The sequence below is a fragment of the Nipponia nippon genome, unplaced genomic scaffold, assembly GCF_047370975.1.
Source record: "Nipponia nippon isolate SJK-2023a ecotype South Korea unplaced genomic scaffold, ASM4737097v1 scaffold_5, whole genome shotgun sequence".
NCBI lineage: Eukaryota > Metazoa > Chordata > Aves > Pelecaniformes > Threskiornithidae > Nipponia > Nipponia nippon.
Window position 1 is genome coordinate 39,941,471 of NW_028262369.1, and position 26,602 is coordinate 39,968,072.

The following is a 26,602-nucleotide window of genomic DNA, read 5'->3' on the forward strand; positions in this document are numbered from 1 at the left end:
CTTTAGCTCAAATACTTGAGTTATTTGGAACAGTGAGTCTTGTAAGCCTACCTTGTGGGGCAACAAATCCAGTACACACTCACACAGCAGGCTGTGTAAGCATTCTTACTAATATGAGGCTGAAACAGTCACAGGCCACTGAAAATACAGCTTGGGATTTGTTCTTCTTATCTAAGTCCACCATGCCAAAAGGTGCAAAAATGGAGGAGGAATGCAGGAACTGGGAGTTTGAGAATCTGCTTTTCACAGAGGCTATTCTTCCAGTGAGATGTACGGACTCCTGGTAACTTCTGAATTTAGCAAAAGTTGCGATACAGAAGCCCCCATTAGCTATGGAGGTAAATAACTGGTAGTACTTTACACTTGAGAGATTTCATGATTTCTGAGACAGTCTGGTCCTCGCTGTCTTTCAGATCTGATAGAAACCGTTACTTCTCCAGGCTCCTGCAGACTGGCCAAATGGCCTTTCCAGCAGAAGTTAACACTTTAGTTACCGCTGGCTTCTTAAGAAACAGGTGACACCATAGCGTGCCATCACATACCACTTTGCTTGCATCACTGCAACCTTCTTAGTCAGCTGTCTGAAGAATCATATGTGCACTTGGAGTTAGCACTCTTGAGGCTTTTTCAGGCATCTATTTATTCTGGTATTACAATAAAATACAAAGCTGGACTTTTAGATAGCTAGACTGTAATATTTATGAGATAAGACCCTAAAAAGACTTCCCCAAAACTGTGTAGTTATACACCCTGCTGACTGCCTGCCATTCCTTTCAGTCAGTAGGTGGTTAAGAAAGCAGAAGACAGCTGCACTGTGTAGGCACCTGGCAGGGAATCACAAAGGCAAGAGTTTTTACAGAAAGCTTATGTTAGCATGTTCTGATCTGTCACTTGCAGTTCAGGCAGGAAGCATACACACACAATGCTTCAAAATACACTTTTCCTTTGTCCCCTAAGGGGAACCAGTCTCTGCAAAGATTACACAGGATTCTTGGAGCACTTGCCTTAACCTGGCCTTTTTGAAACTGTGAGCAACAGGTATTGTAAACAATCTGAAGCAACCCAGAGAAAAGTCCGGGATAAATATGGAATTAAGAACCTCCTCCTTGTAGCTAGAGGAGAAGAAAAGAGAAACAGGGGCAAGATTACATGTTTGCTCCTAAGTATTATTTCTTGCAGGAAGCATTCAGTATGAATCAGGTCTTAACAGAAATGTCCTAAAATGACTGAATTTTTACTCAGCTAGTTCATGTTCTCTAGAAGCACACATAAGACAGGATCAGCAGACATTATATACAAACTACACTTTCATCTGACCTAAATATCAGAGCATACAGTTGGGAACGTTTATTGACCCTAAACACAGAGAAGGATGAAAGCTTTCCCCAAAATATTTATCCAACTCTTTCCATATTCACTGGAAGTGAATATGGTGTTACAGAAAAAAAAGGAAGAGCATAAACATCGAAGAGTTTCTTTCCAACAACAGAAGGCCCAGTTCTGGAATCCACAGTCAGCTGCCCATCCTAAAATAAGCCCTACTCAAACAAGGAGCTATGCAAAACCAAATTCTGGTATGCGATTGCTTATACTACACAACTGTAGCCCAAAGACCATGAAGTACAGAGTGACTGAGAGTGTAAGTGTGCAGAAAATAACCCGAGTCTTGAATACACAGGTATTTCTAATGTAGAAGTTTTAAAACTAACGTAGAATTTTTAAAAGTCCAATGAACATTCATTCTGCATATGTAACTGAGTTTAGATTTACACTCAGTTTGATTGCATATCAAGTGCATGTGGTGATACTGATCAAAGCAGCTGTTTCAGCAACATGTGTCTATGCTTAGTGAAGAACTGCTTATCTCCACTCAAAATTGTAATATGGTGTTAAAGAATTTTATTTTCATATGTTTATAAGGTTTAGAGAACTTCAAACAAAGCTTAAACAGGCAGGTTCAAGAACAGCTGTACTCCAGAAAGAGGCTCATTTTCCTTGCTGCGACTCAGCCAGCCAGACAGTAAAGGAAGGGTCTTATTTTTCTGTCTGTGCTTTGCTACCAAAAACGTGAGTTGCTTTAATTTCTGGCAAAAACCCTAGAGGGTATACATGAGCACAATGAGTGTATGTTTATGCACATACATACCTGAATACGTTGATCACAAATTCAGCAAGGAACACTAATTTCAAAGTGGTGGAGAAGCACATTGTAAAAATAACTGTGGCAAGGAGTGCTTATGCACAGTCTAGCTTTTACTTTAACAGGAGTAACTAAGATGGATTTTGATTTAAAAGGGATACTTCTGCCTTCGAAAAAATGAGAAACATATTAAAATTATTATTTAGCAACTATAATGAAGGGAGTGTGAGAAAGCTTCTACCAACTCAACGTCTCATTGTGCTAGGCATCATGAAAAGATAATTTGTTCTCTGCAGCTGGGTGCACATTAAAACCCGCTATGTCAGGCTATGGATACCCTTCCAACACACAGACTTCCAATACTCCAGGGAAGTCTCGGCAGACAGATCTTGTAGTAACAGACCAGGCCGTAAGCCTGCATCTGAACACCCAGTCTTTCACAACTTCAGATTTTGGTTTCAGGTTTATGTTCCTATTTCCCATGGGAATCTGTTTTTGTTTAAACACAGACAACTGCTTCATCAAATCTCATCTTTCCTTTTTATTTGATATGGCAGCAAAATCATGATACTTTAGCAGCTTAATTTTAAAGTTGGGCAGCGCAGTATGCATATTCACATGAAGTCCTTAAATGCTGAAAACCTATCTTAGAAGTACTGTAGCATTAGTTCTCTGCTACTTCCAGCAAGCATCAGATACATGAAAATATACAAGTATATTTTTAGAAATGGAAAATAGCAGCTTTCAAAAGATGATCACAGATTCTTATCAGGATTGGCAAAATCACATGGGCACAATGAATGACTGTCAATGCTACAATAATCAAACAGTAATTTGGCTGGTGCATCAATTAAAGCTTCTGGCATCCTCTGTTCCCAGTTCTGAGCAACTCAAACCTGAATAAAATCCATGTTAAATTAATCATGATGTTACAGTGCCGTGGCAGAAAGGTCTGATCAATACTTTCAATGTAAATTTAGCAGCTGCTCATGTATCCTGCCTGCTGTATACAGCAAACTGCCAACATGGTGGTCTCATGACATTAAGTTACAAGGTGAAAACCAGCAAATTAAATTCATTGTTGAAAAATGCAAAGTCATGATCAAGGGGAAAACAAACATGAAAGACATATGCACAGTGATGAGCTTTGAGTTTGCTGTCATGAGGAAAGATCTTGGAGTCTTTATGAATAGTTCTCTGAAAGCACCAGCTCAGTGTGCAGAATACAAATAGAGTATTAGAAAAATATTAGGAAAAGAACAGAGAGCAAAAGCAAAAACAAAAAAAATCAAACCATTTTTTATATATAAATAGATATATATTCATATTATTGCTTTTAAATATATAATAAAATATAAATAATAACAAATATATATATAATGGCATAATATCTCCATACTGAACCAAGGTTGCAGTTGTAGTTAATTTATGGCAAGAAGGTCACAGCAGAAACAGGAACAGCACAAAGAAGGGCAATGAAAATGAACAGAAATTAAGAAATTAATGACAAAAGCCAGTACAGCTTTTTTTTTTTCTTTAAAAAAAAAAAAAGGCTCATATTGTTATCCCAACTCAAGCGGCATCGTGGCTTTGACTTCAGCATAAAATTCTGTCATGCTGGATGGAGCGAAGACAGGATGGGTTGTATGGGGTATTTTCAGAACCCTCAGCAAGGTCTCTCTAGGTCTTGCCACACACTGTTTTGCTACAATGACTGGAAAGACCAGATAAGAGTTCCACACACACTCCGATTTAAAATTGCATTTGAATCTTTTAGTTCTGTTATACTGTGAATTTAATCTGTTTCACCCCAAAGCATACTCAGAGATGTCTAGTGTTCTGCTGATGGTAGGTTAACAATCACACATTCATAACCTTACATTTGCAGGGGTAAATAAACAAAGACCACTTGGAACATTGGTGATGTGTTACAAAAAAAATTCTTGAAGAGCAATGAAATATCAGCCAGAAAATAACAACATAAGACAGGATGATTGTGTTAATACTTACCAGCTGAAATAGCTTAAAGAAATCAACATTTGCATACAAGGCATCTTCTACTCTCTGTAGGCTTTCCTGGGACAAGGCACACATGGCCTTGTGCACAGAAGGGAGACCTCTTCGGCTGCTGAAGATAATAAAGCGGTCCAGGAGCATCTGACTGCAAGCAATGTCCTTCAGAGTCAAGCTAGGGACACCATAGGCAAACTGCAACCAAAAACAGTGTTTCATTTACTGTTGTGGAACCTTCATACTGCTCAGGAACAATTAAAGATTTATCAAAAGTGACATCCTTGATATCACCTTGATATCAGCCCCTGCTAATATTTTCATGAATGGCAGAAGGATGCGGTCAGCTGAAGCATCAACTCTTGAACTACCTTCACTTGATGTTATACTAGATCACCTTGCCTTCAGTCACGTTTTTCCTCTTCTCATTAGTGATTCTTCCCTTCTTTGCAAAAGTTCTTGTGAGTCTTCTTCCCTTTCTCTCTGTCATCTAAGCACACCTGATGCCATGCCACCCATCCTTGTGGTTAAGGAGGGATAGTTATGTCTGGCTTGACAGTAGGACAGACCGATTGTGCCACATCACTCTACCTTTTGTGTTTAGACAAGTTATATTTTTGCTCTCAGTTGTTCTAAGAGAAAAAGGCCAGTTCCACCGATTCTCAAGCTTGATTTCCCTCAGTATTTTATTTCAGTTATGACTATTCCACCCCAATGCTTCCCCACAGCCATTATTTATTGTCACTGTGCACAGGCATACAGCCAGGCTTTACAAAGCCATTTTAAATTAAACCACACCCGTCTATGGGTTACCACTTCTAATATAAACATGGAACAGAAAAAAACAATTATCTTTAGTGTTCAACCACCGGGAGCAGATTAGTTTATAGTTAAACCAATGTAAATGCAGAATAACTCCATAGAAATCAGTAGATTTACCTGGGATTTACATTGTTGTAATGGAATACTCATGGTAGTCTGTGATTCAGTTCTACTTGCTTTGTAATGGACAGAATACATGGCAGTATAATAAAAAGTAGCACTGGAAATTGCTCATAAGCTAATGTTGACATGCCCTGTCCATCTCCTTTCACAGTACAAACGATAAAGAAAAAAGCTCACAACACTGTGATGACTGTAAATGCCTACTGTGTTTGAGATGAACACAGACTTTCAGACAAACAAGAACTATGCACTGGCACAGTATCATTAGGCTAAATTAATTTAATCAACTGCATAGAAAAAGAAATCATCAAAATCTGCACAGAATATAACTTCCTTTAGAAAAATAATCTGCTGAGCGTTCCAGTCGTTAAGACATTTGGATCAAAACAAACACACCACAGCAATACCAGGTCAGGCATAAGTGCACACTTATTTGCTACCTAAGCAAATTAACAAGGCCGTCTAAGAGATTCTGAACATTATCAAAAGTTTATATCTGCAAAATCTCCTGTAGTTAGCAGCTGAGACTTGTTTGGTGGTGCCCGTAAAGAGAAATATTTAAAAACCCAAAGGAATAAGAAAAAAATTAATTCAGTTGCTTTCGAGAGTGGATTCAAGCTTGAGGAGTTATTCATTAAGTGCTTCAGATGGCAGAAGCTACCAACAAAACTGCAAGTGTGGCTGTGGAAAGTCAGCATCCAGAATAGGAAAGGCAGGGGAAGAGAGGTGTAGTACCACATTGTGTTTTGTCTACCATGTGCCCTGAGTTTCAGCTTATGGAGCTGCAGATACAAAAAAAAAAAAAAAAAAAAAGCACCTGAATTACGCAGAGATTGTGCATTGGAATAATGATACAAAAAAGGGATGTGAATTTCTAGTAAAAGTATCTGAGAGCTACTGTCACTATCATCGCTACAGCTGTACCCATATACAGGCATTGTTACCACAAGTTGGACAGTGTGGAGTGAGGCAGAATGCAAAAGAGGAAATGTAACTGACAGATACAGCCTGGCTTGCAAAAAACCTCCAAAACCAAACACCCCTGCCCTCCCTCAAACTGGAACATTTGAATTGGATTTAACTGACTTGATGTTGGAGGAAGAATTTGCTTATTTGCTCAGTCACTTATGTCCCGTGGATGTGCGTGAAAAGAACAGCATTTTTTAACCATATACGTCTGATCTGGCATGGTCCTCATCATCCAGTGTGAACTGCAATGAAATTGAACTGCACAGGGAGGCAGCCTGGGAACTTTGTTTTGGCTTGTGAAACCAGGAAACTGTGACATTAACATCATTGAGAAGGATTAAACACACACAAAAAAGAGAGGTTATTTACAAACCGTAACTGCATTTCAAGAATGTTCATAAACAGATGGGATTAGAAAAACATCAAACCTCCGCCCTTCCAATTTTTCCAGTAGGGTGGGCTGTTGCCAATCTTTTCTGAACTTCTTATTGTGTTTTAACATCAGTCTCTTATCGTTATCTTAGAATGACTCAAAAAAGCAGGCCCTCTGAGGAAAACTTCAATACTTTTTTTATTTTTTTTTAATCAATGTGTCACTGTTTGGCCAAAGCTGGCAAGATGAAGTCCAAATTATTTTTTCAGCTAGTTGGCTGTTTGATCAAGTTTAGCTTTCAGCTCTGTATGTCATTTCCTGCACTCCCAGGAGGCTCAGACCTAGATTTGCAGCCAGCTGTTGGCAACAGTCAGGCTCTTGCAAACAAGCTACTTTCAGGCTGATCAGCTCTGTGCCATCAGAGTCGGGGGAGAGGGTGTACAGCAATATGCAAGCAAAGAGAGAGTAGAGCAGCATGAAGAACTAGAGATGAACTATCACGGTTGAGGCTTAAGACGACCACAGATCTAGGTTCTAGTCATGGCTCTGCAACTTCTACCTCAACCAACCATAAGTCCAGCCTGAGTAACTTGCTTATCAAGAAGGTCTATAGGAATGAAACGATTTATCTCCCATAGGAGATCAAGTGTTCAATTCCTATTGAAAATAAGTCTCTTGTGGTCTTTTGAAAATTATGAGATTAGTTTTTCTGCATCAGTTGCTCTTGGAGGAAGTATTGACAGCACTTTCTTTCCTCATAGCTGTAAATCAGCTCTTGTGCGATGATCTTGTATACCTGTGATTACTGCTAACAAGAAAACTTTATGGAGGACAGCAAAAGCAGTATTTAACACCAGGTCCCCTCCAGCTCCCTCTCTAACTGATGTTCAGATTTCTTTAATTTCCAGCATAAAGAGAACTACATCTCTTTCTACATCAGCACAGAAAATACAGCAGAAAGACACCATCTTCCAGCAGCTTTCAATCATACTTTCAGTGACGGTGTTGAAAATGTCAGTCCTGCATACACTGGCAGGCAGAGTCTTTAACAGTAGATGAATGAATGCCACTGGGGAGCTAATAGAGACTAACACAGCAGCACACAGTTCTGGCACAGCAGATCTCTGATGAAGAAGAGGTTATGGATGAAAAGGGAAAGAGAAGCCCAGCAGGATATCTCTATATATTCTTGTCACTAGTAGCAAGGAAGCAAATTTTCACCATCTCAGCTTACAGGGAGGTGTGAAAATAAGTAGGATATATCAATTGACACTGGCTTTGGTATGGTCTTGTGGTATTGCTTCATGACAAAGTGAGGAGAGGGGAGGGCTTCCCCTGGTACTAATTGAGAACAGAGCAGATAAGTAATCTGGCTACTAGTCACACCAGTTGGAACCTGCGGTGCACAAAAGGAACTGCATGCAAGTTCATTAATGCCCTCCCTCTTTTTGGCAAGACACAGTTCCAGCATTTGTGTTTTATGTGGCAGTGAAAAAGAGGAATTGTGCCTCTCAGCCTCAATTATTCACTTGCTTCCACCCACACACTAACGCAGTGTAGAAATTGGTCCAGAGTTCTGATTCAGCAACATTCATTCATTAATACAGCATTCCTCGCAGAGCTCCCAGCCACCAGTACATACAGAGGCAAAGACAGCCTGGACTTGGTCAAACACAGTCCCCTGCTTAGCTGCTTCAGGAGGAATTTGACCTGTAGTTTTCACTCTGAATTTTCTAGGCAGATCTATTATTCAATCAGAATCTAAGAAAGTGGGTCTGCTTCTCCACTCCCACCTATTCATGTAAGACAATGCCATAAAGCCACCATATTACTTACTCTGCTGACATTGGGGCAGAGAATTTAAATGTTAAATTAAGAACCTCAAATAGTTCTCTGCTGCTATTCATCAGGACTGCTGTCTCAAAAGGATGCACAGCTGCCTTATGCTTTTGACCCAAGTCTTTAATCATGGGGATGGATGCATTGCTTGGCAGTATCATTTCTTGATGCTTGTTATTTGGGAGCAACAACAGGATCGAACCAAATATCTATATTTAATGTATATTCAAAATGTTTTTTAAAGACAAAACAAACACCTCATCCTCTAGAGCCACAAAAAAAAAAAAAGGGAGAAGTTGTACAAACAACCTACAAGGCAAGGCAGCAGGTATTCTGGGCACAAGGCCCTCACTGAGGGTACTTCGCATATACAACTCAAGAGATGGCATTCCACACAGATAACAGCTTGGTAGCTGTTATAATCTACTCACCTGTTCAGGGCGCACTTGAGCATTAATAAGCTGGAAAACAACAACATCTGGGAGGCCAGCATCTTCCAGCAAGAAGGAAGTAAGAGTCTCCCCATCTTTCAAAATGTCTAGAATTCGTATTCCTCTTCCTGGATGAAGAAAGGAGTGCACAGATCAGTGAGATCCCAAACAAAGGAAGTTAAAGAACAATCCATACCCTGGCTTAAACCTGCAAACAGTATGTGCTTTGGCTCATATACTTAGTAGTGACTAATGGGGTCCAAAACTATTTTTGAAACTCAAAATCATTTTAATCCTTTGTTGGGGAATGATCATCAGAAAATGCTGAGCATTCTGACTCTGCATGTCTTATCTCTGAAAGATGTTTCAGACCAGAACTTCAGCAATGGAAGTACTGAAAGCATCCCTGACTGCATTTGAAAGTCTCTGCCTTTTTTCTTAGGTAATGCTTTATTTTAAATGTTCAGATTCAAGTGTGCTACTGTTGTTAGCGTTCTTTCTTCTGGGCCTTGTGTAAATAACTTTAGCCAACTTTACATTTGGCTAACTTTACATTTACACTAATTTATTGCTTGCTGTTGATTAATCTTAGCTAGTTAATCTTACAGTTTTGCAAAAATGGCCCCTTGGAAATCTTTCATGAGAAAAACTAATTTTCCTTGGAGAAGCATAAATTGTTTGTAGTTTAATAGTCATATTAAACTAGATTACCAACTATTAAACTAAAAACTTGCAAACTTTCAGACAAAGTTTGAGCGTATGCACTGTTAAGCTAAACATACATGAGAGGCCACCAAATTTCCCTAATCCCATCTATAACAATATTCAAAATACTGCTGCTCTTAAAGTCAAACAGTGCCAGTTTTTTTTAACTTGCCTCTGTTACAAATCAGTATCAGAGTGAATTCTGCCTCAGTATGGTCCAAGTGAAAACTTGGAAAGGGAATGTTGCTCATGCCCGTTGAATACTACAGCCTCATTAAAGGTAGTTCACATAGCATCAACAGACTTAGGTAAAGAATGCTTGAAAAGCACTATCTTCCAGCCTTTAGAACAGGCAATTAAAACTGATAGGAGCAGCATGTGCCGTACTGACATGGGGAATGTAGCTTTAGACATCTCCACATAAACATGCACAAATTTGCTGCTGAGTTAAGTAGAGGCTTATCAGAGTTTGACAAGTAACTTCCACAATTCCATCTGCAATAAGCATATTCTGTCCTAGGGCTGCAGGGGCTGAGCAGAATTCTTCAATTGCTCCTCCATGTATTTATTCAAGCAGTAAACACTGAAAACAACTGTAGGGGCCTGTCCCCCATATTCTCAGCGATGCCTCTCCTGGCACCCAGGCATTGTGGAGGAAAAAGCACACTACAGGAACACGTCACATGTGTCAATGCAAGGGGGGAATGGGACAAGGAAGGAAGATTCAAGAAGTGGATCCAGTTTAAGGAATCAGGAGAAGGAGGAATCTTAGTTCTGACATTTGTTAATTTTTCATTGCTCAACTTCGCAGCTATAACAATATTCTGTTAAGATTGTTACTTACAGGCAATAGTAGTAAGCTACACACACAGAGAACTTAAAGTCTAGCTCCAGAACTGACTTTGTTACTTTGTTTTATGAAACAGGAGATTCCAAACTTTTTTTTTTTTTTAAACACATTCAGAACCCCCACAGATTCTGAGAGAGCATTAACATTGTATTTCACAGGAGCGGGGGAGGAATGTACTCTATTTTCCAACTGCTGAGTAAAGTAGATACCGGATGCCAAGGCAACTTCCCAAACCATGGGGTGTGGTCCCTCAGCAATATGTTGCAAACCCATGGCATGTCATGCTTCTCCTCAACTCTAAATAGGAAGGTTTGCTTTCTATAGCTGTGTACAAACCACAGCTCAGATTATACTCAAGTTCTTGTTGTTTGCATTCTGGGGCATTTTGATTGTCTCATTCTTCTTTACAATGAGGTAGTCCCTTTTTTACTTCTAGTTAGAAACCTCTGATGAGATAGTGGAGCATGTGCATCAGATGGTTTATATACATCTCATTAAAAATATATGGAGCGTGACTATTTGATTTTAATAAGAATTTTATTCCTGTGGCAAAGGACTTGAGAATGGGACAGATCAATTCTCAGAGCCAGTCCATTTTTGTGCCATTAGTTTTAGGAGTATCTTTTCAAATTCTGTACTTAAACCCCAAATATTAAATTTTTAAAAATATTATTCGTCCATTTCCTATTTTTCCCCAGGATTGTGCTTTGAGTTTGGCAGGTTGTTTTAAGTAAAAATTAATGGAGTCATAACTTGCAATCCTGTTTATAAAAAGTGTGCAATGCCTTCTCTTTCTAAACACATCATGAAAACAAGAAGAAAGTGTTTCCTTCTTCACTGTTCCAAACCTATTTCAGCTAACACTTGAAACAAAGTATCTCTAAGCTCTTCTCTGGGTTGTGCTCCTAGTGTACATTCAGGCATATTCCTAGCTTCCATTCCTCTGCATCTTCCAGTGATGCTTTCTTACTGCTTCTGCCTCTATTGTAATAATAATTAAGGAAATCTCTTCATCCATGTGTTTTACTTTGGGTGGTGAGACATCCATAGTTTTGTGTTTTGAGTTTTGTCTACTGTTATTTAAGGAAGATGGTTGTAGAATGGAGTTGAATGCTTCTCTCCTTTCTCTCAAATGAAAGGTGTTTGTTACAACACTGGATGAGTTTTAACTTACCCTCTCTAACAGTAAGTAGAGTAACAGCACATGTGAAATAATACATTATAATGTTGTCAGTCCACAGAGTAACTACTAGTCAGCTCTCAGAAGGAAAAACTCAATAGCCCAAAGGATACAGACAATACAATTACCTGCAATTCTTTCAGGATTAGTTCTCATTGTTTCCATGAACTGAGTCATAATGATCAGTTCTTCCCAGATTCTGCCAAGGTCATGGATTTCAGGGGCTTCCAGTAAGAGCTCCTGAGCATCTTTATATACCCTTGCAAGGCTGAAAGAAGAAATAGTGAACTAACAAACAGTAATTTAAGACTGATGACTCTTAAGTACCTTTCACACACAAAAAGGTGAAGTTGGACTTTCTCTGTGTTAGGGATGAGGAAAAAAAATTATTTTGTCCTCAGTCTTGAAACTCAAAGCTCAGTTTTGTGGTGACAACAGAGTAGTTTCAGGTAGTGTGGGATTCAGTTAGATTTGGAAGTCCGCAGAAGATTTAAGAGGGCTACTGGTGTTGCAGAACGTTGGACTCTCATACACTTTCTTCATTAGCCATGCTGATCTTGCTGGGGAGACAGGACCTTCCCCACACAGCATTCACCTCGCAGCTATGGTGCTAAACTGCTCTGGTTCTGGCCCAGGCTCAACTCCAGGAGTTGGATGGGGCAATCTGGGCACATGCAGCCCTGCTCAGCCAGATAAGTGACATGGAATCACCCAGACACAGAATCCTCCTCCCTCTCCCAGCTCAGTCCCCTCCAATGTAAGTGTGGCTTTTAGGTCCCCTCCAAAACACTTCTTCTAGGAAAGGCAGGAAAACAGGAGCGATAAACTGTCACAGGCAGCTGTTCACCTACTGGTTCTGGGTTAGAACATACGGTTCAAGCAAGGATGCAATCAGGTCCTGTGTTTATAAACAAGTACAAAAAAATTCTTATTAGCAGCAGAGGAGGCCATTACATTTCTTTAATGGTGTTATGTTTTTCCATACATGGAATGGTATATCTCGGTCCTCATGACTTATTTTAGCTTACAGGAAACAGCAAACAGGAAGGACTAAATTCTTTCAGAAAACACAATGTATTTGCTTCCTCCGTAATGTGCTGAATTTACTCTGATACACAAAGGGACAGTTTGCTCTGTAAGAAGCAACCTAGCAAAGCCAGAACATATAGAAAACAGAACCCTCTGGCTTCACCGTGTGATTGACTGTACCCGACAAAAAAAGTCTGACTATTTTAAATCCTGTTCCCTAGGAACAAAAGGTCAAATGCTAAGTTAACTCCAAGCTACGGACTTTCACGTGACTGGAGCTTTAATGGCCTTGACATTGTTAGCTCATGAATTTTAATAACTGGATGCTCCAAAGTGGACTATTTGCAAAGGGAGGTTTGGAGCATTTTTTATAGCTATTCTAACAGGTTTTTACTCTAAGGGTCTTTGTCCACTCTGCTGTCTTTCATGACTCAGCTATAACAAACAATGCAGTGAAGCATTCCCACAGCTCTTTTTCACTAACAGTCTGGAAATCTCCCATCCTATATTATTAATAAGCTTAGTATCTGAAGGCTACTATGCTGATTAAAGTCTCACAAGTATACAGACAAAACAAGTGCTACATAAGAAGTGGCAGCACACATCTTTGCTGCTACTTCATCAGAGCTCTCATTCAGAAGGGACAACTCAAGTGATGAGAAAAAGAAAGCTTAGGTGTTTCATACTCTTATATAAAAAATATTTGTCCTGAGACATTCACTAAGCAGTAGGCAATAGAAAGGATGGATTTTATTAAGTGAACATGTGTTCCCTAGAGACTAGTACAACTGAACTCTTTCTCAAAAAGGTCCAAACCTACCATCATGAGCTCTGTTTCAACTTTGCTGACCATTGTTGGAATGAAACTGATGTGCTAGGACTGAAAATTTTTGTCTTCCAGTATTTGCAGCCCAGTGTCTTCTTAAATGCTCACCTTTCCCTTTTCATTCACACCACAGAACAATTCTTTAAAATACCCCTAAGTGCGCCGAGGGACCTTTCTAAGCAGCCTGAAGATACTCCATCCTTTCCCCTTGCATCATTCATGCTCATGAATGCCCAACAGGTGCCAAGAACAGGCCATCAGCAGTTGCCTAGCAGGCCTAGATTACTGCAACCGTCTCACAGATATAGCTCTGCTTACATGGAATTGTTGTAGTTGGACACAACACCTGGGCCCTCTCCATGGGTTGGGCTGCGGAAACAGGGGTTATTCATATTACAGAAGATGCCATGTAACCATGGCAGTGTTCCTGCAGATGGCATTGCCTTGTTTGGGAAGTGACCTAGAGTACGGAAACACGAAATATAAATTATTAGGGGTCTTTCTAATGCAGCCTGCATGAATCTAAATAGCATGATAGGTTGGCTCACTACAGAAGAAACATGATGGAAATATAGGTTTCTCTTTTACTGAGAAAAAAAGAAGTCACCAACACAAACAATATGGCTATTTTCAACTGAAATAAATTCTGAGCAATATATGGCTACAAATAACTAAACTACTTGAAGCAAACTCTGTTCTTTTGCCATGGGAGAACAATACTCAGCAAAAAGGTCCCAGCATCTCTGTCTGAGAACTTCTAGCCATTATCTAGCACAAGTCAGAGCATTAAAACACTTTAAATGTTCTTACATTCATGTTGGCGATATAGTGGATTAGCTTTCCTCAGCCAGACAAGGGCAAGAAATAATGACAGAGGCCATACAAGCTCCACCAGAAAACGAAGCTGGAAAAAAACCAAAAAAGAGATCAATTAAAAATAAATTTTACAGATGAACCATGTATAGAGTCACTAAGTGACTACAGGGCTGAGGCCCCTTCTCACAGCAGCAATGCCCAGAGCAGCATGTGCCCATAGTTATCCCTTGCCCACTTCACCATTTGAAAAGGACACCCAGAAACAGCAAGGATTTCATCAGAGCCCCATGAAGCACCACCATTAACTCAGTGGCTTCTCCACCACTTCTAAAGAAACATTTAAGCATTCTGACTGAGGTAAAAAGAGGCGGCAGGTAGTACTAAACTGCCAGATATACCAGATATAAGTCTAAATAGTTTTTATACAAAGTGGATGACTCTATAACAATACAGGAAAAAAGGATTAGATGCAAGAGAGAAAGTGTGGTGGTTTTTGTTTTTTTTTTTTTAAATCCGCACTTTCACAATGCTGGGCTCGTTAGTCAGCTGTCAGTGCACTGTGCTTACCCAAAGGTAAAAGCCGTTAGCATAAGCTTACATTCTTTGATCTTTACTTTTGCTTCTTTTTGTCATCATTCATTTCAACACTATTAATTTTCTAATACAGGTAGAAATGTATACATTAAGATCAAACACCTTATTCAATAACATAGAAGACCCCATCAAAGGCCACTTTATTGCCCAGATCTTTCAATACACTTAGAACAGTCACCAGCTCCCAGTCATGACAGAAAATCAAGGGCACTGCTTTACCACAGAGCAACATCCTGCCTGGTTTTCAGTCTGTTTCCTCCACTCCTGTGTTCCAGTTTGTTTTACTACTCTGTGTGTTTTGGCAGAGGTTTGAAACTACAACCCTTTGATCCTGTGACACAGGCTTTGGGCTCAGAGGACCAGCTATGGGATTTTTGTGTCCAGCCACGTGGCACATTTTTCTCCTCCCTACAAAAGCCAGGACGAACTCTGTCCAGAACCAAGGCTGTAGCACATGCACAGGAAACCGCCCCCCCCCCCCCCCCCCGCCTTCTTTCCTTTGCGCTGCCACCTCCCCAACCAGGCACCAAATACGTAACAATAATGCATACAGCAGCAGAGCCAGAGACAAGATGGGTTACGTGTGAATTTTTTTTTTCCAAACTGAGCCATGCAAGGCAAAAGATACTCCACAGCATAATTAAGAACAGGTTTTTGGAGCTGCTCTGTTTTTTCCACTATAACTTTGTCTAATAGCTTTAGTTAAGCACAGCTTATGCTTACAGCAAAAAGGTAAAAAGCTTTATACCAGGCAACTGTTTCCTATTTCACACTTTTTCTCTTAAGGCTTTCTTTTTTAAAATAGAACAAAAAAAACCACCCACCACCACCTAGGAAGTTATGCGTGCCTGATATTTTTAAAGCCAGACAAAAATCTTAGCAGCAGCAACGGCAAGTAACACAATTATTAGAGGAGGAAACCCGCCATTGTACAGCTCTTCTCCTTGACAGCTGTTGTGCACAGCTCAGAATACAGTGTCACAGACTCTTCTCAGCAGGGGTCCACAAGGTCTGATTAACACCCTTTGCCATCCATCTGATAAGGCATTTGGGACAAGCACTATACACCCATAAACTCAGGGCGGCAAGAACTGGGGAGGCTCCTTGGTTGTCATTTTTGCTGCAGAGTTAATCTGGGTTATTGCCCAGATGTCGATTCTTACTTCATTCCCAGGAAATAAAAAATCCTCAGACTTTAATTCAATAATTCCTTTCTGTCTTAGCCAACTAGTTTGGAAGGGATTGAAGGCTAAAGCACAAGGAAAGCTTTCTTTCAAGCTGGTACACAATGTGTCATGCGATAAGGACAGACCAAGCGCTGTTAGCCCCCTGATTCTTTCCCGTGATCCTTTTTCTGAGGACACGCAGGTGTCTCAGAACTCACTAGAAGGATCAGAGAGCAGCCCATAACCCTGCAGAACCACAAGGTAAACAGCCAGAAATCCCAGCAACATGCACAGAGAAATGTAATATCCAGAGAGAGCTGTAATGGACCAACCACAGTGACACGACCATATAAATGCGACAAGCTTAAATTGGCTGTGGATCAACTGTTAACTCTGTAATGAAGTCTTTCCTCTCGTGAATTAGACTAAATGATGAACTTTAGTAGAGGATCGGATGTGCCTCCATTTACAGTACTGCATGATGGTTAAGAAAAACCAGGCTGATTTTCCCGAAACACATTTTATAACCACTTTTGACATTATGGATTTTTGTTTTGGCTACCTCATTTCTGTCTGGACAAATAAGCAGGTACATTTATATACCTAGAAAAGGAAATGATTTTTACTGACTCTGTTGCAAAATGTTTTACTCTTCAGAGTGGAGAAAATATTTCTCTGTTGTGGATTAAATCACCATGCTTACAAGCTAGGAATGATCATCACAGAAGGGGATCTCTGGCAACACCAGGAAACAGCAAGTTAGCATTTTTGAATATTCTATAGGAAAAAAATAAACAAGAAAAAAGAAAATTCCTGAAACCCAAACAGGCACTTTGGGTCACGTATCTGAGCATTTTTGCCCAAATAAGACAGTATTTTCTGCACTGAAAAATATTGAAGAATTACATAAAGATCCATTTGCTAAAAATTAATAAACAGTGGCTTCCAATTCTTTCAGTATACACATTTGAAGATCAGAAAGACGTGGATTTTCCGTTTGTTTTTTTTTTCTGAACTTGAGAACCAAACTACTACAGCTCCTTGATAATCAGTAACTGAAGTCCAGCTTCAAAAAGAGGTCCTTATATTTGGTGTAATTTAGTTCAAGTATGGATTGGTGACTTTCATACTATATTAAATCATGAGTCAGCAATATTACATGCATCAGTTCTTGATGGCAATGTAAAATGTGGGAGAAAGTCTGCTGGGAAGCTATGAAAGAAAGCACATTCAATTTGTCTATGAAGAAAATCAGAAAATCCTTTGATCTTGGAAATTTCAGCCTCTGAGTCATTCCTAATGACTAAAATCAGGTCAGCATAGGTAAGCATTTCAACTCACCCCGTGGCTCAGTTTGACCCTGCTGATCTGTTATTATGGCAAAATTGTTTGCATGACTGTTACAGCCTCACAGATGCCCTATTGTACTTTTAAAATTATTTTTAGTTTGAAACAGGGAGTCTATCTCTATAGGACCTCAAAAGGACTTCCTTGGCTGGACAGAAGTAGTTGCAGTACATCAGATGACCAAGACCATAGTTTGAGGTTTTGTTTGACTCTAAGAAAATTTGGCTTAAAGAAAAAAAGAAAAAAAACCCAGCAATGTTGAAATAAGGTGGAAAGTAATAGATAAATTTGTTCTAAGACAAAGTGTCATAAGATCTAAGAGGATTTGGAAGGATTTAAAATACTTCTCTGATTTTCACTTTACTTATGTCATTCAGCCATATTAAAAAAGATAAGAACTTTAGGGCCCTAACTGGATTCACATCTAAGAGCAGCTGGGTGTGAGGAACAAATCTAAAATCAGGAATCAAACCTCCCTGAGCTGAATGGTGCCCACAATGTTTTCTAACAGCAGATCTTCTTCTGTGAAAATAAGAAAATATTACTACCCACAACCCTTTTCCTGGTACACAATACTATCTGTCAAAGAAAACCCCAATACAAGTATTCTATGTTTAGTCTGTAAAGAGCAGCTCTGCAAACTGAACCAGACAAGATCCCAGACAACAGGCCCAGACAAAGATCACATCTGGTTCTTTGAGGAATTCGTGATTTTTACATGCTGATAAATGTACCAGTCACTTCATCCAGTGGAGTGCATGGTCCAAAGCTGAAATCCAAAGACTAATATTTTACCTTTTGTCTTTTCCGGAGGATCCAGTTCTTCCAGAGTAGAAGTCTGACTTGCCTAAAGTAGCTCATTCTTCTGCATCAACACTTCCAGTTAACCTGTGGCAAAGGATGCATTGCCATTTCTCAGCTGACAGCTGAAACAGACCTCAGAGCAAAATAACAGCTTTCTGTTCTTATTTTAAGATTATGTTATCATAAAGATTGGTTCCTTTCATTGTCTGCACCATTTAATTTTGCACTTGATACACTATCATACATGAAAAATCATGGTTTTCCTTTGTTTGGAGGCTGTTTCCTGTGACACATTTATCAGCACCAAGAAGCAACAGAGAGGAAAAGCAACTCTTCTGAATGAAAAAAGTCATTAACATTGAATCTAGCTATTAACTTGGACTTGCAAGTAATGAAAGCAGTTAATTGTTGCATCATTTAAGAGATTAAATCTGTGCTTTCAAACTATTTTTTCCAAGAAAAGATGGATTTGCAACTGGACATTAATTTATATAAAACTGTTTAGTTATTATGATAAAGACAGAATTAGGTTTTCCATTCAGACACTATAAATGTATATTGATTAACACAGCCTGGAACTGATTTTGTAAAGGCAAATCCATTTTGTTGCCATTTTATTAAAAAATATGGGATCTCATATTTTAATGCTTTTAAATTCAGCAACTCCCACTACATTTTAGTAGGGATACCACAGAATTTAAACCATTGTATGCTCTCTTTTCTAGGTTTGTGACTCAGTTTAATCACCATGAATTTTTACTTTCAAAAGGAAAAAGAGAATTTGATATATAAATCTAAATACCAGATAAGAAGACCTGTTAAAAAAAAACAAACAAACAATTTGAATTTGCTACCTGTATCAACTTCCTACTTTATAGCTGCCTTATGGGATTTAAATGATTGAAGAGTAGTTTCTTCATGAATGGTTAGTAACTGGGAGAACATGGAAAAGGATATGAAAGTTAGATATTGGAAAGCACTTTCTAATGATAAGAATAGCGAAGCAATAGAACTGATTGCATGAGAGGGCTGCGGGGCCTCCATTGCTGGAGATTACTCAAACCGCTATCAAGACTTACACAGGTAAAACTGCTCATGGATTAGATGATTTGTTGAATCTCTCCTGCCACTATTCTTCTAGCATTTTGTTTGTGGAAAATCTATTAAGTGGAGGAGATTTTGTCTAATTTTAAGCGACAAGGTTTGGAAAACACATTGGAATATTTTGGTCTAATGTGTCAACAAAGCATTAGCTAAAAGCATTAGACAAAAATCAGTAATAATTGACTGTTTCAGAAAAACATCTCAGGTCCACATTTTATGAACTGAAAAGGAATTTAGACCTCAGCCAGGGAGGAGGTGGCCAGCACTGACTAACCCTGCTGGAAAGGGATCCTAAAGAACGTGCAGATCTCTTCTGACATGCCGGGCATGGAAGAGATTGGAGCAGGATATTTAAGGCCAAATTTAGCTAGAATTGGCTGTGCTGCTTATTGGTGATCAAATAACAAAATCATTCTGCAGAAAGAATACCCATGCAAAACCAAGGATGTGAAAACCTGGAGCATTTTCCATATTTTGTAGGCCAACAGTTTCATGCAATTTTTAACGTCACTCCATCAACTCTAATTGCTTAAGTTACAGAGCACCACAAGAAGTGAGACTAGCTATAAAAAGCTACTGCTGTTGTAAAGAGTAAATGGATTAACACTTGATGGTTTGAAGATATACACTTTTGGGGTGTAACAGCTTCTCACTTTGAGTAGATAAAAACTAAAAGGAATAAAATTAACCCACAGCTTGGTGACTTTGCCCAACACCATAAGTTGAAAAAGGGTCTTAACAGTATAGACAATACTGGCATCCTAAACACACATCATGAAATGCAGAAGAGGACCAGGTTTTTTTTGGGAGATCTAGCTTCACACTGATGGGATCTGAAGCCTATTTCAATCCATTACGGGAAGAAACATTATTGAAGACTTGACATTGAGACCAAAGAACCGAATACAGGAGAATAAGAAATTCCGTATCAAATTCGCTAAATGCTAGTCCTTCCAGAGTTTGTCACACTTGTACACACTTTGTACACTTGTACTTGTACAAAAAGGCATCCAGCCATGCAGTAACAGAGGCCAATTTTGCAAGCCTAAGTGTCAGAACACAGACATTTCTTTTTCACAGAGCTGACACTAGGAAACCAATCTAGATTGATTATTTGATTGCTGAGTGTACTCAGGAGACAGAAAAGACTAAATTTAGACACTAACATTCAAATTTTTTTCTCCTTTACTAAGTAATTGAAAAGAAGCACATGTAGTTCTTATTCAGACATTTACCTGATCCAGGGAACTTCTGAGCAATTAGCTGTTGGAAGGGTTTAGAACCCAGGAATAAAACCAGCTGAGTGTCATCAAGACAATAGTTTTGCAGTTTCACTAGTGGCAGCAGGTTCTGCATGTAAACAGGCTGATGGCTCATAAGAATATTCTCACTTGGAAAGCTATCCTATATTTGGTTGCAGGCAGCTCCCAGCAGTCACCAACTTGCAGCTGCCATTAGCGTGGCATGCCTGCCACTCCTGAGGCGTTTCCAGCAAGGTCCTCTTCACAGAGTTACCAACTATGGGCAGTCAGACGGCTTTCTGACACTCTTGCATAACCCAGGGCTCTCCAACCTGCAGCTATTCTGAAGAATGAATCCTATAGCTGAACAAATGAGGAAGAGCCAGTTTTGTTCCAGCTCCTCTCGCCTTCCTCTAAACTCCAGATGGAGACTGCAATCTTTCTGCAACAGCTGTGAAAGGAAATTCAAGCCTTCATGTCAAGGCCATAAAATCTGTAGTCTGCCAGTGGCCTGGACTCTCCTCTTCCTCCTGACTCTCTACTGAGCCATCCATCATTAAGAGTTTCTATCTCAGTGAGGGATTCCCTAGTAGTACAGAGTCTTATAGCTCATGTTGCTAAATCTCTCGCTATGTATGACATAACTGCACCACCCTGTAACTTTCACTACTATTAGCAAGAAAATTTGTAGTGCAAGGCCATAAATGGGACTAGGATTGCCAGATAAAATGGCTGTTAGCATTTGCTCTGGAAAATCTAGCTATTTTTCTGAGACTAAAAATATAACTAGTAAAGAAGCCAAAACCAATAACCTTGGGGAAAAAAAGGGCAGTAAGTAAGGTTATCCAGATTGTGCTTGCTATTTAACCTGTAAGTTTTTTTACGTTAAATCTTGCTAGTTACATTGGTTGATAGTGATGGGGAGAGATATTCCTTCTAAGAGGAGTAACTCAATGACAGACAACCTAATTAATATGCACAAAGTGCCAAAGGAATTCATCCTTAAGAAAGCAACTACTACCAAGGCTAAATGAGTCAGAATTTAAGAGTACTCTTCCTTTTGGCCTAAACCAAACTATTTAAGTTATGGCATTAATACATGAAGTGCAATCAACATATAAAACTTAAAGAAAGATTCTATTTTGCTCGTCAGGCACACTTTAGAATCATGTCTAATTTTAAGATGAGCAAGAATACATTTATCTTTCCCCAGACTGCTTTGTTTATAAAAACTTCACTAGGAGCTAAAGGGAAAGAACCTTGCTTTCCTAAATGGAACAACTTCACAGATGTGAGTGTTAAAGTGTATTAACCTTATACTGCTTAGAAAACTGAACTAGACAGGTGAACATGATACAAAAGTGTAGGAAAAAAATAACTAATGCAATGAGAAGACACTGGACAGATAAGCCTCAGACTCTGTAGCAGCACAGAATAAATAATTCATTTTCAGTCCTGAAATATCCTTTCCTATCTGGGCATTACTCAGACAGACTACCATAGAATTGTGTGGTTAAGATTCAAGCTCTACTAACTTAAGTAGAGCAAAACACTATAATAAAATAATGGAGTAGGACCATGATAAAAATAGTACCTAGCAATAATGTGTTGAGAACTCCACTTGGGCTCAGGAGGTACATGAACTTCTGGAGTGATTAGTCATGGTGGAGATCTATCTTCATTCTTTAAAGGCAGCACCTTGCTCACAAACGCAGTGGTGGCTCGAGACAGCTGCAATTAGAAACAGCACAGGCACTAGAAGAAATTCAGTTTCCAAAAAAGCAAAGTTTATTAACATAGATATTAACCCCCTCCTAAATCCAGAGAAAGCCCCACACACTTATGAACTGTTCATTCAGTTTTTCATTAGGCAGCTAATGCAAATTATGACTGTTGCTATTTAGAATGGCATCTGCTTGTTGCCTGAAGACAACATGCTTGAGGGATGTGACTTATATCCATGGCATATGAAAATCTGTGTTTTGTTAATTTTCCTTTTGCAGGAACTGACTTCCTTTCCAGGGGGCTGACTGTAAGCGCCAACAAAAATAACTTGGTTCTATCACCGGCATACTATTGAAGCATGGGAAGACTCTTACAAAGCCCCAACTCAAGAAAATAAAAAAATAGCACTTATTTTTTACTTTTTTATCTCTTTTTTTTTTTTCCTAGCAGTTCATACTATAACACGGAAGAATGATTTACTGAATACATTCAGAAAGAAAACACATATTGTTGACAGAAGACAAGAAAGTGAAATAAGTAATTGATTACATCAGTAATTACTGCTAGTTTTAATACACAGTACAATAAACCTAAATACTGATTTTAAATCAGTAGAAATAAATTAATTTAACCTCTACTTTTTAAAAAAATCCAATTTCTCCAAGTTCAATCCTATTTTACAACTTCCAGGACAACATCAGAAGAAAAAAAACAAGGGTTAAAAATATCTTTAAACAATGAAGTAATAAAAAAAGGCCTTTTCGTCACTATTTTTCTGGCTTTTGCACTTCAGCAGGGCAATATGGTGACAGCTTTTATCACCTAGAACTTCTTGCTAGACAGCACATATTCTAGTGTTACAGCTGGAACCACAAAAAGGTGTCTGGGTTAGGAATGAAGTTAACCATTTATTTCTCAGCTGATAGTGCAGGAGGCTGAAGACAGTCATGCAGTGAATCAGATATTGCTATCTTTTACTTTACATGAGGTAACAGTGAGGCCTAGAAACCAGGTAAGCAAATTAGCATCATGTAGAGTAAGGTTTCATATTTTGACTGGCTGCCAACGACAAATAATAGCTCTTCCCTGACTTCATCCTGGAGGTTCAGTAGAACATTCCTGGCCTCCAGACTGTCAACAGCAGTTAGCAAAGGGTCCTCTTACCCTGCTTATACTATATCAATTACACCTTATTATCAAAAGCTATCAAGAATTTCTCTCAACTGAGTATTTCTTTAAGCCATTGTCTTCTGAATTTAATCATTACTTACAGTATGTTCCTGCTTTTTCTGAGGAGCCTGAGCTCCGGGGGTACTGACATATCACGGCCTTCCTCATTATCATCAGGTGAAGAACAGTGCAACGTATTCATTAATTCTCAAATTCTTTAATATTATCATGACAAACAAGTATCACCCTTGGTAACTATTAGCAGATTCTTTCAACTGTATGTCTGCTGATATGGCCTTAGAGAAGGCAGAAGTCTTTCCCACTACTTCAAAACTTAGTTCATGGGATTTTCAATACTTTCTCTAAGTTCCACTTGTTTCATGAAGGTAGCACAATTCTTTTTTTCTACTGGAGAGTGTTTTAGAGACTGGGAATTTCTTCTAGGCTTTCTAGACAAATCAGAACTGCAGTAACTAGAGAAGATGATTTTTTTTTTTCACTCCATTCATTTTCACAAATTATTCTGACAAAATTAATATCCTTGCTGTTGCTATACTTCCCTTGCAAAAGGCCTGGGAAGTTTGTTCTTGTAACATCTGCGTGTGCAAGAATATAGGTATTTCAGTACGTTTCTTCATGGACCATCACTCTCTAAGAACGGAGACAGCAAGACACAAAAAGTAACTGTTTCACAACACTACTACAGGAGAAAAAAATTTCATTCTTCTCATCTGATCTTCGATTTCATATTTTCTAGAACTTCTAAAATGTCAGCAAGCTGCAAGCTCACACAGGAATACATGAAGCTAAGTACAACATGAGCTTGTGTGTGTTCAGACTCAGACCTCCAGAGATGCATTCAGAGAGATTTTCAACAAGCTCTGTCCAACTTCAACTAACATTTACTCAATCAAGTTGCATATTAGTATTAAATGGCTCATTTCACATCTCCAACATAAATTACCCCCTCAATTAGCATGGTCAGATCCAGAAGCAAAAAAGTACTGAGTGAACATTGAATTCTTTATAGATTTTCACCTGTAAGGGTTGAAAGAGACAGCAATGCAGCAAAACCTCCCACGAGTGCTCATGCCGGGCAACAGCTCTGTATGAGCATTATCACAGCTTTCCTCACTGCCTCGTTGTGGCTGTTCTTCCAAGTAGAAATTGAGCACCAATCCAGCCTCCATTATTTAAAAAAAATGAAAAAGGATGTGGCAATGTGTGTTTGTTTCTTTCTTTTTCACAGGGCTTTGGGGAGACCTTTGAGAATCCTCCATGAAACTTAATTTCGCTGAATTTAACAATCGATAGGTTTACACCAGACCACACCACAGCTCTGACAGCAGAGCACCGCACACTGCTTCCTTCCCAGCGCCATGTCAGGACCTTCAAGCCTCTGAGCAGATTTGCCACCTAAACCACTGACTTTAACCTGGCTTCCTTCACAAAGGATGACACAGCAAGCTCGTCTTTTACAGGTGGCTTTGATCTAATTTCTGTTGGACATACGTTCATATCACAGCTGAGACTCACCCTGCTGCAATCTTGGCAGAGAAACAAAGGGCTTTATAAAGACACAGAGGGAAGTCCACTCGGATTAATTACAAGCGGTGCAAAGCAGAGAAACTAGTGCTGCTGCTGCTTGGCTGCAGACTGTTTAAGCACCACGACTACGTCCGAGGCAATGGGACAATTTAATACTTTTACTCAGCAAGCAAACGTTTTAAAGTCAAGTTATTTTAAGAAAATGGATCCTTTTTTTGCTGCCTACATGTACACAGAGACAGCTCTAACAGATTAAACTAATCTCTCCTAATTAGATTTTTTTTACATCACAATTGGATGATGGTAGGGTGTATTTGTTTTCTATGTTCAGCTACATCAGCTGTGTCTGTGACCTATTTTTGCTTTGTAAAGAGTGGGATCTTTGAAAGTAAACAGAGGAAGCTTATGTGGGGCCTATCAGTTCACATGGGAGGGGAAAATACAGTTCAGCTTATGGAGCACACTGCACAGTTTCTCCAGTAGCTCTACCTACAGTTGTCACTATCCCTTAGACACTTCCTAATGATCTGTAGTTCGTTGCCAGCAGCAGCAAAAAAGGAGGCATTCCATTTATGTATCGGAACATAATTAAAGCAATGAGTGGAAATAGAGATTTGATGATAGTTCTTGCATTATGCCTACAATAGATATCTGATAACATAAAAATTCCCTGTGGTGTACGTTCATGAACACCTACATTCAATGCATAGGGTCATGTGGTGTGTGTGTTCTGTTATCCCCTCACCTACTATAGGTTTAAAAGGTATTCTAAATACCAGCATTTTGTTAGTTTTCTTATTTCCAGGCTTATTCCTGACTTTTGATTACAAAGTCAAATCTGGTTAAATGCTGTTTGTCCAGCAACTTATAAAAGCATCCCTAGTAAATTCCCCAGCACCAAAAGCTAAGATTTATCTAAAATGAATAGTATTTTAAAATTACCTGAAAAGATAGCTTTGAAAATATGCACACTTGTGTGTACTGGGTGTGCTCATGGGCCAACACTTCTAATTTTCAGGTATAATTCTTTCCAGCATCCAGACAATTTCTTAACTGGTGAGATGTTCTTTCTTACACATGTAGAAGAGCATGTCCCTAAACACAACCTTGCTAGAAAGCTAACACAATTAATGCTAACTCGATTTTGCCCAGGCAAACTGTAGGAGCATGCATGTGTAAATGTATCTTATATAGATAAACAGATACATCTGTGTGCGTGTAGAGAAAGCTACACATACACAGGGTGGGGTTTTCTGAGTTAAGTTTTGCACCCAGCATCTTAAACTGCTGGGGAAAACCCAAGCTGAGGGTTTTTAAATTTTTCTTACGTGTTTCAGAGGCCTCACTCCATGAAATAGATAAGGAATGACCTGAAGGACAAGAATGGGAAGTTGTGGCAAGCTGGAGTCAAATGTCAAAAATATTTCTTGGATATGGCTGCTAGTAAAAAAATGAAAGAAAGGAGACAGAAAGCGAGGAAACGAGTTGCACTACTTGAATAGGTGGCAAAGAACAAGCTGCAAAGAAACGAGTGCACAGAAACCGGTGGAAGCTGTATTATTCACAAGGTATGGCTCAATGGGAGCACTGACAAGAAATCAGAGAGAATAAAAGGCCAGTGAAAATTTCATTTGAAAGGTGTATTTCTAAGAACGAAAGACAATCAGAATCAGACTCCTCCACACATAAAACACAGGGAAATGTAGCATCTTAAACAGATCTTGTCCATGTGCAAACCCAGTGGTGGGCTAATCACCCCAATCTGTGGTTAAACAAGCAAAGCACACCAA

General features: G+C 39.1%; 1 protein-coding gene across 1 annotated transcript in view; it reads right to left on the reverse strand.

Moving 5' to 3' along the window:
- Positions 1–18,081, reverse strand: part of ABCA4 (ATP binding cassette subfamily A member 4) — a 74,370-nt gene extending 56,289 nt beyond the window's left edge. The window contains exons 1-6 of the mRNA XM_087730938.1: positions 18,016–18,081; positions 14,108–14,201; positions 13,616–13,757; positions 11,571–11,710; positions 8,708–8,835; positions 4,151–4,348 (exon numbers count right to left, since the gene is read on the reverse strand). Of these exons, the coding sequence (XP_087587064.1) occupies positions 4,151–4,348; positions 8,708–8,835; positions 11,571–11,710; positions 13,616–13,757; positions 14,108–14,201; positions 18,016–18,081 (768 nt within the window). The remainder of the gene's footprint in view (positions 1–4,150; positions 4,349–8,707; positions 8,836–11,570; positions 11,711–13,615; positions 13,758–14,107; positions 14,202–18,015) is intronic.
- Between the last annotated feature and the right edge of the window lie 8,521 nt (positions 18,082–26,602).